Below are 17262 nucleotides of genomic sequence, written 5' to 3' on the forward strand. Positions count from 1 at the left end.
TGCCTTGCATGCACCGGACCGTCAGGGAGTGCCTTAGGTCAACAGGAAGGCTGAACGTCCAAATTGTGTGTGACCACCACGTGATGATAATGCGCTTGCATGCACACTTCCCAGGGAGTGTGCACGACCGCTAGATTCCTGGGGCAGTCGGACATCCCCTGCCTCTTCAAGGACCACTCAGGATGGTCGGTTGGCTCTTGGCTAATGATGCCAGTAATGAGGCCGGTGACCAGTGCAAAGACCTGCTACAACGAGGCCAACCGGGTTGTCATTGGCGGTGCATCAGACTCCTCAAAATGCGGTTCCGATGCCTCGACCACTCTGGTGGTGCACTGCGGTACAGAGGGTCACCCGCTGATCCGCCCCAGAAAGGTCCACCAGTGACCGGGACATGTAGTCAAGCAAACAGGACATATAAAAATATAAGAGCTAGGAGCAGAGTAGGCCATCTGGCCCCTAGAGCCTGTTCCACCATTGAATAAGATCATGGCTGATCTTTTTGTGGACTCAGCTCCACTTACCTGCCCGCTCACCATAATCGTTAATTCCATTACTGTTCAAACATCTTTGCCTTAAAAACATGCAACGAGGTAGCCTCAACTGCTTCACTCGGCAGGGAATTGCACAGATTTACAACCCTTTGGGTGAAGAAGTTCCTCCTCAACTCAGTCCTAAATCTGCTCCTCCTTATTTTGAGACAATGTCCCCTAGTTCTAGTTTCAACTGCCAGATGAAACAACCTCCCTGCTTCTGTATTAACTATTCATAATTTTATATGTTTCAATCAGATCCCCCCTTCTAAATTCCAATGAGCACAGTCCCAGACTACTCAGTCTCTCCTCATAAGCCAATCTTATCAACTCCAGAATCAACCTAGTAAATCTCCTCTGCACCCCTCCAGTGCCAGTACTGGAGTGCCTAGGCAGTGCTCACCTGAGACTGGGATATGCTTCGCAGCGCCTCAAAATGGTCCACCTGGGACTGGGACACGTCCCCCAGTGAGACAGACATGCTACCATGGCCATCACTGACTGACCCACGCCTTCGACACCTCCATTCAGACTGCCGACGTCGTGCACCCGGCTCTCCACTGCGGTCGCCACCCATGTTGGCCTCGGTGTCACCCATTGCTGGCATCATCTCCTGTGTCCGTAGCCTCTGGGACTCCTCCAATTGGCTATGGACCTGTTGGAGTGTCGCAGACACCCCCTCTGAATCTCACAGCCGCAACCTATCAACTGCACAGCTCCGGGTAAACCTTATCCGGAGGCTCAGCAACTGACTGGGACTCAGGTGGGTCCTGGGATTCAGCATACCTCCGACTGCTGTTTCGCCTGGGCATTCCTACTTCCACCTGATGTGCATCAGCAACTGTGTATGCTCACCAGAATGTGTCCCAGAAGCCTGTCCACTACTGTCGCTCACCAAGGTGTGTGTCTCCGCTGGTCGAGGGTGGGGATGACAGCTGTGCCACGAATATGGTGATCTCTTCGGAACTCCCCTCCGAGGTGTTCTCTTAGGAGGTCGGGTGGGAGGGGGAGTCGGTGTCAACCCACCGTGCCGCCCATGCAAACAGGTGGAGGGTGTTGATCTTTTTACGGCAGTGGGTGCCGGTCGTTTTGGTCTCCTTACACACTTGCCAAGAGAGTGTGCAACATAGGTTCACTTGAGTGGTTTCTGGGATGAGTGGGCTATACTATTTGGCGAGATTGAGTAGACTTGGCCAATATTTTGTGATATTTACAAGGACGAGAGGTGATCTAATTGAAACATAAAAAGTTCTTAATGAGTTTAAGAGATGCTGAGAAAATGTTTCCCCTGACTGGAGAATCTATACAGAGATACATAGAAAACAGAAGCAGGAGTAGGCCATTCAGACCTGTTCTGCCATTCATGGCTGATCAGCAAATTCAATACCCTGATCCCTCCTTCGCCTTCATATCCCTTGATCCCTTTGGCCCCAAGAACTGTATCTAATTCCTTCTTGAAATCACACACCATTTTGCCCTCAGCTACTTTCTGTGGCAGTGAATTCCACAGATTCACTACCACAGCTCTCTGGGTGAAGGTATTTCTCTTCACCTCAGCCCTAAAATCTAAAACACATAGGGGTCACAGTCACAGAATAAGGAGGCAACCCTGGATTGAAACGAGGATAAATTTCCTCACTCATTCGATTATAAATCTTTGGAATTCTCAATGCTAGGGAGCTATTGACGCTCAGTCCGTGAGCATATACAAAATAGAGGGTCCTAAGGTAACTTAGGAATAGTGTTTCCTGGGTAACAGCTCAGATTAGTAATTGTCTAAACTTCCCACTCTAACTCAGAGGGTCCTTGGGAGCAGGGAATTTGCCCATCAGAAGTTCAGCTCTCCCTGGCATTCAGTGAGTTGGGACTTCAGAGAGGTCCTGAAGCACACCTTGGGGTTGAGGGGGCAGGTAGATCTGGTCTCCAACAATCCGGAGACCAGTAGATCTGGGTCAGAATTCTGAATTCTCCCATACTTGGCTTCAAATTTCTTGATGCTTTAGACATATAGTCTATACTTCTGTGACGGACTGCATTGCTTTACACCATAAACCTTAACTGCTGCATCTTTTTGACTGGATTGTTGCTTATGCTTTCAACTAACTTTTAACAGCTTACAGCTGTTTTAACTGACAGACTCAAGTTACTGAAATCACCTGTTGAGCTGTGACTGGCCACAGTTGCACTGATGTTTCGGCTTCAATTGCAGTATTTTCCTCACCAGAGGCTCACTTGCCTGGGTTTAAGTCTACCCTGCCATATTTTAAGTGATATTCTGTACAATGGGTTCACCGAAGATCATATACTCATTGAATGTTATATAGATAATTGTTTTACACGGGATAATGTCAATCTGAATAGTGTGGGGTTATTTTATGAAGTCCACAATAGTGGAAAACAATGGATTCAAGGTGACTAATCAGGTGGGATGTGAAATTTTGATTTTGATTTCCCAAACGGCAGGATGCGATGCAGAGTTGCAATTAATGGCATGTTTGTAGCATGTCGAACATTACGTCAGCCTGTGACAGGTTTGTACTTGTAATACATTTTCATGCCATGAAAACTCACTAAAGTGAAGCAGTTTTTTAAAGAAAATCCTGCCTTCGACATAAAGTCAGCAGCACACAAGAATCTCATAGCGCCCAGTTCACCATTGTTTAAAGAGGACGTGCACCAGTCTTTGTGCACTTGTGTGTAAGGTCAGCTTTTTTTTGTTCAACTCAATGGCACAAGGTAGGGGAGTAGGAGAATGGACTCTTGCATGGAGGCTTGGGATCAGCGGATGAGTCGGTGGTGAGAGAAGTTATGGAGTGGAGCCAGGTGCATAGAAGAGTGGAGGAGGGATCCAGTGGATGACAGGTTTGGATCAGGGACATGGAGGAGTGAAGTGAGATGGTCTTTGGTGTAATTGGGAGGAGGGGGGGGGGGGGGGGGGGGCGGCGGTGCATGGAGACAGTCAGCCAAAGTATGAAAATAAGAAGCCTAAAGGGCAGGGTCAGTACTGTGCAAATGTGGACCCATCCCAGGGTGTTGGATGGCAAAGTCCTTACAGGGCTTTGAGGACATCGCTAGAACATTTCAATTATTCCTGCTCAGAGTGGTCTCAGACAGCTTCCTTTGCAAGCATAGAAGGGAGGCCCAGCTGTGCCTTCATGTTCAGCCATGCCCATAGAGTGGTGAGTACAACATTGGATACTAACATAAACATTCAACAAAGAGTGAATGCAAAAACACAACACTATTTCTTCCACAGAAAAGAAATGTCTCTAACTTCCCTATAACCATCAATACATACCAACAATGAGACATGCCCTGTAGTACATTTAGGTCTCTAACTAAGCTAGTCTCGGCAACTAATAATGAATGATGCACACATGAATAAAGTGAAATCAATGTCATGTGAAATATTTACAAGCGAAATTTAGTTTTGAAAAATACCCAAGCTCTCAAGTATCCATGTTAATGTCACTGGAATGTTTTGTTCAAGATGCAGTACCTCCTTATTTGACCAGGAAGCTCTTTTATAGCTCATCAATTGCTGCAGCTTATGAAAGTGTGTTAAGGCTGGATCTATCCTTCACCATCTGGCCCTCTGGACTAGAACACCCAATTTACTTGTGTTAGGCACAAATCTATCAAGGATGAAAAGTGCTGGTTGAAGTGTGCTCTGCCAGGGAAAGTGTACCAGGCCTCCAAACTCCCCTTTATCCACAACCTCCTCCCTAAAAAAGGCAAAAAAATTTAATATTCTTGGACCTTTTGTCTTTACAGATTACTTCACTCAATAATGAACTTGAAAAAAGTGATCGGTGACTCAGCACATTTTCTCATTTTAAAAGACAAGGAAAATTACAAGCACACACCTTCAACACCTTTTCTTCAGATGGTGAGAAACTTTACTTTTCAATTGACTTCCATGCATCCTAGCGATTACTATAAATAAGTGGGCTGGTATAAGTGAAAAAAGCCTTTGGAAGTTGATGGATTGCTGTAATTATGCAACTAATTCATTAATGTCTTTCAGGAAGGGGAACCTGTCATTCATACAAGCGACCCCAGTCACATGCTGTATGATTGACTCTAAATGCTTTCTGAATTGGCCTGGAAACCTCTGTTGTAAACAACAAAAAAAAACAATTATAACAGAGGACCTACATCCACCTTTACTGGGCAAATACATTTGGAAAATACATGGGATCTGGTCAGTAATGTCCACAGGCAGAAATCCTTTTTTTTTTAAAGTAGATGGGTGATTCACTTGTTCATGGACAGGAGGTTCACGCCTCTGAGTATCCACAAACTGCTTTTAAGGAGGATGATTAGAAGAAAATTAGCAAAATCTGGCATTAGTTTCCAGACAGCACCATAGAAAATATTGATTTAGGCTAAACCAATAAAGGTCCAGATTTGACCATAAAGGGACAGTCTAAATCATTGAAGTCATTCTTGGATATCCACCCTTTTCTGATCTTTGCTTGGGGATTGCTTCATCTATAACTTTGTTTAATTTCGTTTATCAGAAAATAAGTTTCTGATTTGATCCGTAATCTTCATCTTGGAACTGAGCTCCTCCACCACAGGCTCTTTTTGAATATTCCACAGCTCTCCACAATTCCTCCCTGGCTCGGACAGCAAGTAAATTAGAGCAACATATAGAAAGCAGAAGGTGCAAAGAACATAGAACATAGAACAATACAGCGCAGTACAGGCCCTTCGGCCCACGATGTTGCACCGAAACAAAAGCCATCTAACCTACACTATGCCATTATCATCCATATGTTTATCCAATAAACTTTTAAATGCCCTCAATGTTGGCGAGTTCACTACTGTAGCAGGTAGGGCATTCCACGGCCTCACTACTCTTTGCGTAAAGAACCTACCTCTGACCTCTGTCCTATATCTATTACCCCTCAGTTTAAAGTTATGTCCCCTCGTGCCAGCCATATCCATCCGCGGGAGAAGGCTCTCACTGTCCACCCTATCCAACCCCCTGATCATTTTGTATGCCTCTATTAAGTCTCCTCTTAACCTTCTTCTCTCCAACGAAAACAACCTCAAGTCCATCAGCCTTTCCTCATAAGATTTTCCCTCCATACCAGGCAACATCCTGGTAAATCTCCTCTGCACCCGCTCCAAAGCCTCCACGTCCTTCCTATAATGGGGTGACCAGAACTGTACGCAATACTCCAAATGCGGCCGTACCAGAGTTCTGTACAGCTGCAACATGACCTCCTGACTCCGGAACTCAATCCCTCTACCAATAAAGGCCAACACTCCATAGGCCTTCTTCACAACCCTATCAACCTGGGTGGCAACTTTCAGGGATCTATGTACATGGACACCTAGATCCCTCTGCTCATCCACACTTTCAAGAACTTTACCATTAGCCAAATATTCCGCATTCCTGTTATTCCTTGGAAGGAATATGTTACATATTCCTTCCAAGGAATATGCAAAGGTTACATGTATCTAAAAACTCTGTATGGTATTCAGAGAAAGACTCTAAAGAAAATATAGGTGCAGAAGCTGGGTGCTTTTCGAGTGTGCAGTGTAAAGAGAATGTTGAGTTTTTATTGAAAAAATAATGTGACCAACACTTAGTCAAGAATAGTTACTGTTTTAAGTATGTTCATTAGTATAACAAAATCATAGAATACCTACTGTGCAGAAGGAAGCCATTTGGCCCATCAAGTCTGCACTGCCCCTCTGAAAGAGCACCCAACTTATATATGCTTATCCCCATAACCTCACCAAACCTTTCGGACACTAATGGGCAAATTTTGCATGGCCAATCCACCTAACCTGTGCATCCTTGGACTGTGGGAGGAAACCGAAGCACCTGGAGGAAACCCACACAGGCACGGGGAGAACGTGCAAACTCCACACTTAATTTCATTCAAATGAGGCTGGTTTAGCTCAGTGGGCTAAACAGCTGGCTTGTAATGCAGAACAAGGCCAGCAGCGCCGATTCAATTTTCGTACCGGCCTCCCCGAACTGACGCCGGAATGTGGCGACTATGGGCTTTTCACAGTAACTTCGTTGAAGCCTACTTGTGACAATAAGGGATTATTATTGTTATTATTAAATGGTCTACTTTGTTTCAGGATGATAGTCAAGCCTCACAGGACTCATTACCTCAAAGAACAACCATTGAATTAAGCTCAATACCCAGGTTTGTGATATATATGTTTAATATTTTTAAAAGACTTTTGAAGGGCTGTAAAAGTGTGATGGTATTGGATTAGTGTGTCCCAATCAGGCTGCAAGTTTCTGTCTATTTCTTTCTTGTTTCAACTCGCATCTCTGTTGGGTGAGTTTAGGCACTTTTAAAAAATGCAGTGTGATCGACTGCAGCAATGTATACAGGTAATTACCATCTCCACTAGTTTGACTTTGCTAGCCAAAATGTGTTTGCTGATTAACAAAATTGGTAGCCCAGATTATCCTGCACCAATCTGTTGGAAAATAATGTGTTCTTGAATCGCACCTCTGTGACAGAAGTGTGACTCTTGGCTTTCTTTCAGCATGAATTCACATAATCAATTCTGAAGTGATCAAGTTACAATCAAGCAGGTTTACCCCAATCTGGCAATACATTTTGAATTTATTGCAACATGAACAAATTTGCTTTAGCTTGAATGTCCCATTGTACCAGTAGGGGTGGGCTGAGATAAAAACACTCTGTTTTGGTTGGATCCCATCAAAACTGGTCACAAACATAAACCAGGAGGAAACTGCCAGTCACAAAAGCATTTTTTGCTTGGTTTATCGATAACTGATTTGGATGTACAATGAAAGATAGATTCTTTCCCCACTTCTAAAATGCTCTTGTGTATTTTCAGCAAAAAGAATAATCTAAAAGCATTGTGATGCAACACTACTTTCTATGGAATTATCACTTTTCTCCCAGATTTCAGCAATGCTAATGAGGATTGGCTACTGTGGAAAAATATGATTTATTTATCATTTTCACCATGCAAGGGAAAACAGAAAATTTAGGATCAAGCATTGGATAGAACAGTGCAAGTTGCAGGAAAATAGTTGCAATCAAAATACATCACAAGTCTACATTGATGTGCTAGTTTCCATATATCTCTTGCATAGTTGTAATTTTAGTGATAATATGTTATTGTAATATTATGGGACTATTCCACTGGATCAAAGAAGGCTAAAAGGCTTTTTAAATCTTTTTTTTTTAATTATTAAGGGTTTGATGGGGTGAATTGGAAAAGATCATTCTATCTGATTGGGAATCTCGTGATATGGGATCAATCATTTAAAATTAACACTAAAAAAGAAAGATTTGGAGAAATTTCTTTGCACTGAATGTTGACGGTGAATGAAATACATTGGCGGACAAACTAATTGAAGCACTGGTCATTTTACTGTTTAATGAAACAGTAGATGAATACTTGAAGCAAAGTGAAATACAGGGCTTGCCGCGTATAGGACAGTGGACTTTGTTTGGATTACTCCGCACAGACCAAGTGGAACAAATGGCAGCTTTCTGACTGATTTGTGGTCCATTGTTCTTAAAACTTACGGCTTTCGGTTTGCAAAGTTTCTTTAACTGGCATTTTAACTAGAGAATTTTCATCACAGGTGGCTGGTTCCCTCCTCCTTTTCCTTCTCTTGGATATTGCAATATATGGCTGATGCTCCCACAATCACATTTAATATGCCAATGTAGAAGCATAACAATGATTCCCTTTGAACCTCTCCACGTTCTTCTAAAAATATATTGTAAATGGTTTTATAGTTTTTGTTAATTTTTATTCTGTTACTCCGAGAAAGGGAATTTTATTTACATAAGAAAATAAATTAAAGATTTGAATTTATATAATTACATGACCTGAGGATGTCCATAAATGCTTTACAGCCAATGAATTTCTTTTGAATTGCAGCCACTGTTGTAATGTTGGAAACATGGCAAGCAATTTGCACATTGCAAACTTCCACAAACAACAATGTAATAATAACCAAATATTTTTTAAAATACTAACCAAATCATTAAAATCCCGTTGATAACAGCAGGACCGGTACATCCTACTGGTGGGCTGCCTCCACCACCGAAAAATACGCGGCAGTCTGGTCGGTAAATCCCGCCCAGCATTTATGACAGTGCAGCACTACCGTAGCACTGTACAGGGAGTGACCGCCTAGATTTTTGTACTCAAGTCTCTGGAGTGAAACTTGAACCCAATACCTCTGTCTACCAACTAAGTGGCAGCTGATATGAACAAATCCCACAAAGGTCATAGAGGAAAGTGATCGACTTCAAAAGTCTTAAAAGAATGAAATATCTTGTGATGTTCTCCTTGGAACTAGGTTTATACTTGACAAAAGATGAAAGATGATTTCATTTCAAAATTTCTGTTGATAGGAATCTAACATTTTTCAGAAGGGAAGGGGGTAAGAATTCAGCTTTTGAAATACATATTTGTGTTGTTTTGAATCAGACTGGATGTTCTTTTGAGTCTGTATACTGAATCAAGTAGTAACTTGCGTATTCTATTCATATAACAGAATTTGACATATGATGACAATATCTCAAGGAATGAAAATGTTCATATTTCAGGTTTATTGTGCTGTATAACCCAACAGACCAGGATCGCATCTCTGTTGTAACAGTACAAATAAGTTCATACAAAGTAAGAGTGCTAACTGCTTCAGGGCGACCAGTAGAGGCACAGATTGGTGCAGTTTGGGATAAGCCCATCACAGTTTCCAAAAGTGTATTTCAGGTGAAGTATGCTTTACTTACTTAATTACTCATTTTTTCTTTCTCCATTCATTGCTTGAACAATGCACTTTAACAGTGAATGTCAGTAGGCTATTCAAATGCAATGGTTGCACAATTGAACAGGAAGACCTGACCCAATCAGATCAAGGGATGTGAAGAATTCTCTGTTTGCTTTATGTAATGCAATTGTAAAACATGTTCTTTTTGAATGCATTTTTGAAAATAGCTACCAAAACAGTTAATTCTACTGGTGCCCACACATGGTCACTTCCGTGTGGATAGTCACCAGGGGGAATCATTCCTAATCCAAGGGCAACTGTGGCCAATTGTAACACCATGTTTAATGCTGCAGCTATGATCAGCAAAATTAGCACAGTCCAATACTTGAACCTGGTGTTTACCTAGTCTGTATGGTTCAACTCCTCACTGGTTAACTTTACTGTGCCATCTAGCTGCCCATTGTTACATGTTTACCATGCTTCTATGTTAACATTTCCGTTATAAATTTCCCTGCATGTCCGCATTCATCAGGGAAACTACCAGCATAAAGTTGATGTATTCTAAGTGTGCATCCCTGTCACTGGTATGCCTCCCACTTTTTCAGCCGGTACTGAAAAAAGACATAAAAATCTAGTACAAGTCAGTGAACAGCTAGTGCTGTTCACTGCTCAGCTCAAAACCCACCCTAATATTTCACATAATTTCTAGCAACTTGCATTGTAAAAGCAAAACAATAATGATATCCTCAAATGGCCTTGGGTGCGATTTACCGGCCTCGTTGCAGCTGACTTGGTGACACACCTAGGCCGTTGAGTCTTGTGAAAAGCCTGTTGTGAGATTTGAGAGGTTCGAAATGTCTCGTGATATCAATGGAATCTCATGAGACGTCGTAATCTGAATCTTGCCGTCACTGGGCGTGATCCAGAGTAGCCTATTTAAATGAGCCATTTGGTGATATTATTATTACAAGTTATCCCACAATTGTATATACTCATGAGAGTTTTATTTAATAATAAGAATAGTAATCTTTATTGTCACAAGTATGCTTACATTAACACTGCAATGAAGTTACTGTGAAAAGCCCCTAGTCGCCACACTCTGGCAGCTGTTCGGGTACACTGAGGCAGAATTCAGAATGTCCAAATTACCTAACAGCATGTCTTTCGGGACTTGTGGGAGGAAACCAGAGCACCCGGAGGAAACCCACACACACACAGGGAGAACGTGCAGATTCTGCACAGACAGTGACCCAAGCCAGAAATCGAACCTGGGACCCTGGTGCTGTGAAGCAACAGTGCTAACCACTGTGCTACCATGCCGCCCATAACTTGTATGAAAGTCCCTTCAGTCACTTTTTCCCCTGTCTGGCTTTGATGAATTTGACATCTGCAACACAACTGTGGAGAGCAGTTCTGTTAGATGTAATGGGAGCCACCATTTTTCATCATCCTTGAAACTATTTCCAGCAGACCTTCAGAAGTTACTCTATCACTTGGGAAATCTGCATCCCAAGCATTTAGTGTGGTTTCCTGGGATCCTTGAGTCCTGGATTGATTCCTCATCTGATTCAAATTCTTGGTAACTGTTGTTTTCTGTGGAGTAGCTCTGCATGCGGATCCTATTTTAGCTGGGAATAGTACATGGCATAGAGTGATCTAAGAAGTGGAATATCAACCTTGCAGAGTTATGTGCTGGGATTCTCTGACCCCCCACCGGGGATGGTCCTGGGGGGGGGGGGGTGGGGGGGTGGCACGGGGGGATCCGACCCCGGGGGGGACCCCCACGGTGGCCTGGACCGTGATCGGGGCCCATCGATCTGCGGATGGGCTTGTTCCGTTGGTGCACATCTTTCCTCTGTGCCGGGCCCCTGTAGGACTCCGCCATATTGCCCGGGGGTCGGTGCGGAGAAGAGAACCCCCGCGCATACACGGAAATACGCCGGCCGGTCCGCGCATGCGCGAGATCACGCCGGCTGGAGAGGCGGCAACCCCTCCGACGTCTACCTAGCCCCCGAATGTTCGGAGAATTTCTTTCTTTCGGGGGCTGGTGACACCGGTGGCTGGCGCCGGTTGTCCCGCTAGCATGGGGACTTAGTCCCCAAAGGGGAGAATCCCGCCCATGGTATTTGAAGTACCCTATGATGAAGTACCCTATGAACATTGAAATGGGTAAACATTGTTAGGGGAAATGTCCCTCCAGCTTTCCCTTTAAATGATCATCTCGAGAATCAGATATCAATACGATCAATACGAGTCGCCCTTTATTCAAGCATTTGCAGGGAGAGTCGCCTTCGCAAAGGTAAGCTGCAACTCTGCTAATACGACATCAAACAGACAACTTATACAGTTGCAAAGCTTGAGTGGGCAATTCCTGCTGAATTGTCACATATTCATTTGACCAGCTGCTTATCTCAACATATTGTTTATTGTTATGTATCAGTTCTCCCTAATCTTCCAATCGTCCCAAGATCATATGCTGCTGATTGACAATCTGGTTTTCCTCCTTTGTCTCTGTTCTTTCTCCTCATCTTGCATTTTCTTAATTATATCTTTTCACTTAATTCTCTGGGCACGATTTACTGGCACCGTCGCACCCAACTTGGTGGCGCAAAGAGGTTGTTGAATCTCGCAAGAGGCCTCTCATGAGATTCACGACGCTCAAGACATCTCACGACATTCAACCGAACCTCCCAAGGTGTCACGATCGGGATCTCGCCCTCTCTGGCCGTGATCCAGATCAGCATATTTAATGATTTGATTTATTGGCACAAGTACCGAAGTACAGTGAAAAGTATCTTTCTGCGGCCGAGGGAATGTACACAGTACGTACATAGTTGACAAAAGAATAATCAACAGAGAACATTGACAAATGGTACATCGACAAACAGTAATTGGTTACAGTGCAGAACAAGGGGCCAAACAAAGGAAACAAAGCAAATACATGAGCAAGAGCAGCATAGGACGTCGTGAATAGTGTTCTTACAGGGAACAGATCAGTCCGAGGGTGAGCCATTGAGGAGTCTTGTAGCTATGTCAGTTCCTATATTTGGATATGCTAGTCTTCAGACTTCTGTACCTTCTGCCTGATGGAAGGGTCTGGAAGAAGGCATTGCCTGTGTGGGAGGAGTCTCTGATAATGCTGTCTGCGTTTCTGAAGCAGCGAGAGGTGTATACAGAATCAATGTGGGGGTGGCAAGCTTGTGTGACGCGTTGGGCTGAGTTCACCACAGTCTGCAGTTTCTTGCGATCTTGGAACGAGCAGTTGCCATACCAGGCTGTGATGCAGCCAGATCGGATGCTCTGTATCGCACGTCTGTCGAAGTTTGTGAGAGTCGATGCCGACATGGCAAATTTCTTTAGTTTCCGTAGGTCCGTAGATCCATTAGGTCCATTTGAATATGCATGCATCGGATTCTCTGGGCTCCTGGGAACAAACGGCCTCCCCAGCGAGACCTCGCCAGGATGCTGTTTAGTACTGGTCCACACAAACGTGGACCAGGCGTAACGGCACCTGGGTCTCTCAGGCCAATGGAGATCCCTGGGTGGTCAAGGACAGGGCAGGGTGGCATCCTAGCTCTCCCTCTGGCATCCCAGCACCATGGCACTGCCATCTTGGCACCTTGGCCTGGCCATGATGGCAGTGCTGATGTGCCTGGGTGCCAGGATGGCACTGCCAAGGGTCGGGACCTGAGGGGGCCATGTCAATGAAAGGGGGGATTAGTGTGATATGATGGGTGCTGGGGTGAAGGGCAGATATGAAGTGGCCTCCTAAAGCTTGGAGGGGTGACGGTGGGAGTCCTGGAAGAGGGGGTCCCGAAAGGAGATGGAGAGACCTGTAAAGGGGGGGGGGGCACTCAGAGACCCCATAGCAGGGTGTCCTCACTTGGGGGGAGGGGGGGGGGTGATATCCATGAATGCAGGGGGTGACATTGTCCGTGGGTGGGGGGTGTGGAGGACCCTCAAGCTCACTTAGAAATCAGGGCACCATTTCAACATGGCGGTATATGTATGAGGAGCCGGTCTGGCTAGCGAGTCCAGCTCCCCACTGCTGAAAAAAATTCTAACTGTATCCCATGATTCCCCTACATCAGCATATTGATAGAATGGATCAAAATTGAAGGTTTCCTCTTGATGTATTTTCTTTCCTTTATTCTTTTAACAGGTTTCCTTTATGGCACAGGTATCAGCTCTAGGACTGGGGCTGTACCAGTTGGTGGAAGCTCCAGATATCAAAACTGTGCCTGCTGATTACACTCTGTACCTGAATGGAAGAGAGGAATTAAGCATAGACAGCCCCTTCAAGATCAACATGTTGAAAAGCTACACTGGTGATGTCACCATTGAAAATTTAAATTTGAAAGCTTGGTTTTCGGGAACGAAAGGATTCTTGGAGGTAAAGATTGTAAAAAGTGTTTCTCTATTCTGTAAAACAACCACAACTATCGCTAATTCATCAAACCTCTACGTATCAATAAATGGGTCCCCTAATAACAGTTGGATGTTACTTTTGTGCTCTTTCATATCAGTTTCATATTCACAAACAGAATCCAAACTAAAGCATGAACTCCTGTTCTAATTCCTACCTTTTTCCTTTGTGAAATTATTTTTATTCTTCTATTCAGTCACTGATGCAGCCTTCAGCACTGTCTGACCACAGCCACATTCAACTTCTAAAACATCTAAAAGATGCTTTGAATGTTGTTGACTGTTCCTAATGACTCATTCTCATGACTGCTCCCTCAGCTACCTCCATTTGTTGCAGGTTTTCAAAGTATGAAGATTGGTTCAAATTTATCCTGTCTATTACTATGTAGAAGTTACCTTCTTTAAGTGAAAACAAGAACGGTTCTACTCCCAGTCAGATAGTGAAGTGACTATTTGCTTGGAATCTTCTGAGATACCACCACTGGAAGTAAACCTGTCAGAAAGTCCGTAATATCTTTCTAAACAGCTCAAAGGAAATAAAAATCAGTTTTTGAATGAGGGTTAGAGAGGTTGCTTATTCCACTCATTAAATGTCAATCAAGTTCCAAAGTTCTGCAACAAGGCTGAAATACCAGCGCAGAGATTGAGGGTGTGATTCTCGGGAAAGATTTCGAAGTGTGATAGCGAGCTGGTACTGCCATGAGCTTCCATGTGCTCGGCAAGGCCGGCAACACTATTCAACGTTAATTGGTCCACTTAATGAGGCCCCACGGGCTTCTCGCCACAAATCGCCAGGCGATTCGCCGGGACCGTGATCGCCAGCCCACCACTAACAAGGTCAAGCAGCACTTAAACAGCACTTGCACAGCCAATCCCAGTCAACCCGCAGTCATGGCGCCGAGAAGATACGGCAATGCGGACCTGGCGAGGCTCCTAGATGCGGTGGAGGCCAGGAGGGATGTCCTACACCCCGAGGGTTCCAGAGAGTGAGCCACAGGGCAGCCAGTGCTGCCTGGGCCGAGGTGGTGGTGGCTGTCAGTTCTGGGAGCGTGACCAGAGGGACTGGCCTCCAGGGTCGTAAGGTCAATGATTTACACCTGGCAGCACAGGTGGGTTGGCACCCCCCCCCCTTTTCCGTCCCCACGCAAGCATCCACCCTCCCAACTGTCCATGCACTCCTAACCCCCCCCTTTACCCCCCTCTCACTTCAACACCCCCCCCCCCCCCTCCAATCCTTCTTTCACACACCCTCCCATCGCTGTGAACCTTGCGTGTGGCTAACGATGCCCTCTGTGTTTCCGCAGGAGAAGCTCTCACACAATCGCCGGGAGAGGGCCCAGACTAGGGGTGGAGTGCTGGATTTGAGAATCCTCACCACCTTCGAGGATCGGGCCCTGGAGGTGACTAGGATGGCCGAGGATAGAGCGGTCACCAACATGGGAGGTTGGCGGAAGTCGCAGAAGTGAAGAACCACCAGGCCCCACCTGGAGAATCTGTCAAACGTGAATTGTTATTGCCTTACTGACTGATCTATCCCACCCACTGTCCACATGTCCATTCTCCCGCAGGTCCTCCAGCCGAAGGCGCCGGTTCATTCCGGATTGCCCTCTCCAGCCCCCCAGTAATAATAAGCTTTTTTATTGTCACAAGTATGAAGTTACTGTGAAAAGCCTCTAGTCGCCACATTCCGGTGCCTGTTCGGGTAAGCTGGTACGGGAATTGAACCCGCGCTGCTGGCCTTGTTCTGTATCACAAACCAGCTGTCTAGCCTACTGAGCTAAACCATCCCACCTCTGTAGAGTACCTTGGAGGACTGCTCGGAGGAAGACACGATCGATGCGTCACGGAGTCATCCCCACCCTCCGCCAGCGCAGATATATTTACCTCCGTGGGAAACGTTTGTCTGGCTTCTGGGGCACAATCTGGTAAGCACCACACTGTTGCTGATGTACATCAGGTGGAGGCAGGAACTCCCAGGTGAGACAGCAGTTGGAGGTCTGCTGGATCCCAGGACCCAGATGAGTCCCAGCCTGATGCTGAGCCTCTGGTACAGGGTTACCCGGAGCTGATGGAGATGATAGGGTGTGGCCGGGGCATTCAGAGGGAGATGTCAGCAATACTCCAGCAAGTCCATAGCCAATATTTGGAGTGCCAGAGGCCACGGGTGCAGGAGATGTCGGCAGCAGTGCGTGGCACCGAGGCCAACATTGCTAAGGTGGCAACCACAATAGAAAGCCTGGTGCACGATGTTGGCACCATTAGTGAAGGTGTCCAAGGCGCAGTTGGTGACGGCCATGGCTGAGGGTCTCGGCAGAATGTCCGACTCGCAGGGTGATGTTACACAGTATGTGGTGTTGCCTCCCGCAGTCTTCAAGCACAGTGTTCGTGCATCAAGGTGTGATTGGAACACTAGGCTATGACTCACATGCTACATTGCCCACCCACCCACACAAATCCACTTGGGTCATGTGAAGTGCTCACTTAACAACCATGATTGCCAGTTCCTGACTAGCAATAGCCTTCAGCCGCATGCAGTCGGCGGCGGTTACGAGTGGTCAGTGTGGAATTCGGGCAGCGACAAGGGTTCTCCCCTTAACAGGTACACACAATCCAGGGGTTGGCATGCTGGTGCCACTCACGGTTGTCCACCCCAGCATCGCCAGCCCCTGCCCCTTCCATGGCGGCCCACTCCTCCGAGTCCCCGCCCCGCCGAGCACTGGAGTGGCAAGCGAGAGTGCAACGAGGCCGGAGAATCGCGCCCATAATGTTTTACCCTGGGTTGTTGGGCAGAATGCAGAGAATTATTCTGGTCATCAAGTAAAACAACAAAGCTCGTGAAGGTCGGATTCTTTATGTTGTAAAATTATATAAATACAAGCTGTACCAATTAATCTCTGGGCAGGATTCTCCGTTTGGGAGACTAAGCGTGGGATTTACCGGCTGGTCAGGCTGGTGGGATATTCCTATCCCTTGCCAGTGCATGAGTTTCCCAGCAATGAGGGGAGTAGTCAACGGGAAATCCCGTTGATAATGGCGGGACCGGTAGATCCCGCTGGTAGGCGTCCTCTGCCGCTGAAAAACACGTGACAGGTTGGTGGGTAAATCCCACCTTAAGTGTTGACACCGGGACTGAATTGCATACAGTTCGCATTCCTGTTGGGGGCGCAATTCGGTAAGAGAGTCAGGACATGCAAATGGGCCAGCACTCTGCCGCTGCAAATTCGGAGCAATCCCCGGCCCAGTGTTCTAACCGCTGGGACTGGAGTTATTTCTAAAGAGCCTGGCAACTGGAGCTGTTTTTAAGCCCTCCACTTAGCATACACTCACTGCAACCACCAAGATTGCTCACAGAAGACCTACCCCACGAGTTCGGGAGTCCGAGGTGGACCCGCAGCTCCATATCAGTGAGGAGCTGAGGGGCACTCTCTTCCCCAGTGTGGGCTGCAGTCTCAAGACTGCCCTCCTGATCACCACCTGGGAGATGGTGGCAGAGGCAGTTAGTGCTGCCAGCCACATCAGGATGAGACAGCTGGTGATCCGGAGTGGTGCGGGTCACTAGTA

General features: G+C 45.9%; 1 protein-coding gene across 5 annotated transcripts in view; it reads left to right on the top strand.

The window, feature by feature from the left end:
* Nucleotides 1-17262, top strand: part of man2a1 (mannosidase, alpha, class 2A, member 1) — a 327615-nt gene that overhangs the window by 189784 nt on the left and 120569 nt on the right. For all 5 annotated transcript variants that reach the window (XM_072516408.1, XM_072516407.1, XM_072516409.1 and 2 more), the window contains 4 exons: nt 4305-4419; nt 6639-6706; nt 9113-9278; nt 13439-13669. In XM_072516408.1, the coding sequence (XP_072372509.1) occupies nt 4305-4419; nt 6639-6706; nt 9113-9278; nt 13439-13669 (580 nt within the window). The remainder of the gene's footprint in view (nt 1-4304; nt 4420-6638; nt 6707-9112; nt 9279-13438; nt 13670-17262) is intronic.

The sequence above is a fragment of the Scyliorhinus torazame genome, chromosome 9 (genome assembly GCF_047496885.1).
Source record: "Scyliorhinus torazame isolate Kashiwa2021f chromosome 9, sScyTor2.1, whole genome shotgun sequence".
NCBI classification, from domain to species: Eukaryota; Metazoa; Chordata; class Chondrichthyes; order Carcharhiniformes; family Scyliorhinidae; genus Scyliorhinus; species Scyliorhinus torazame.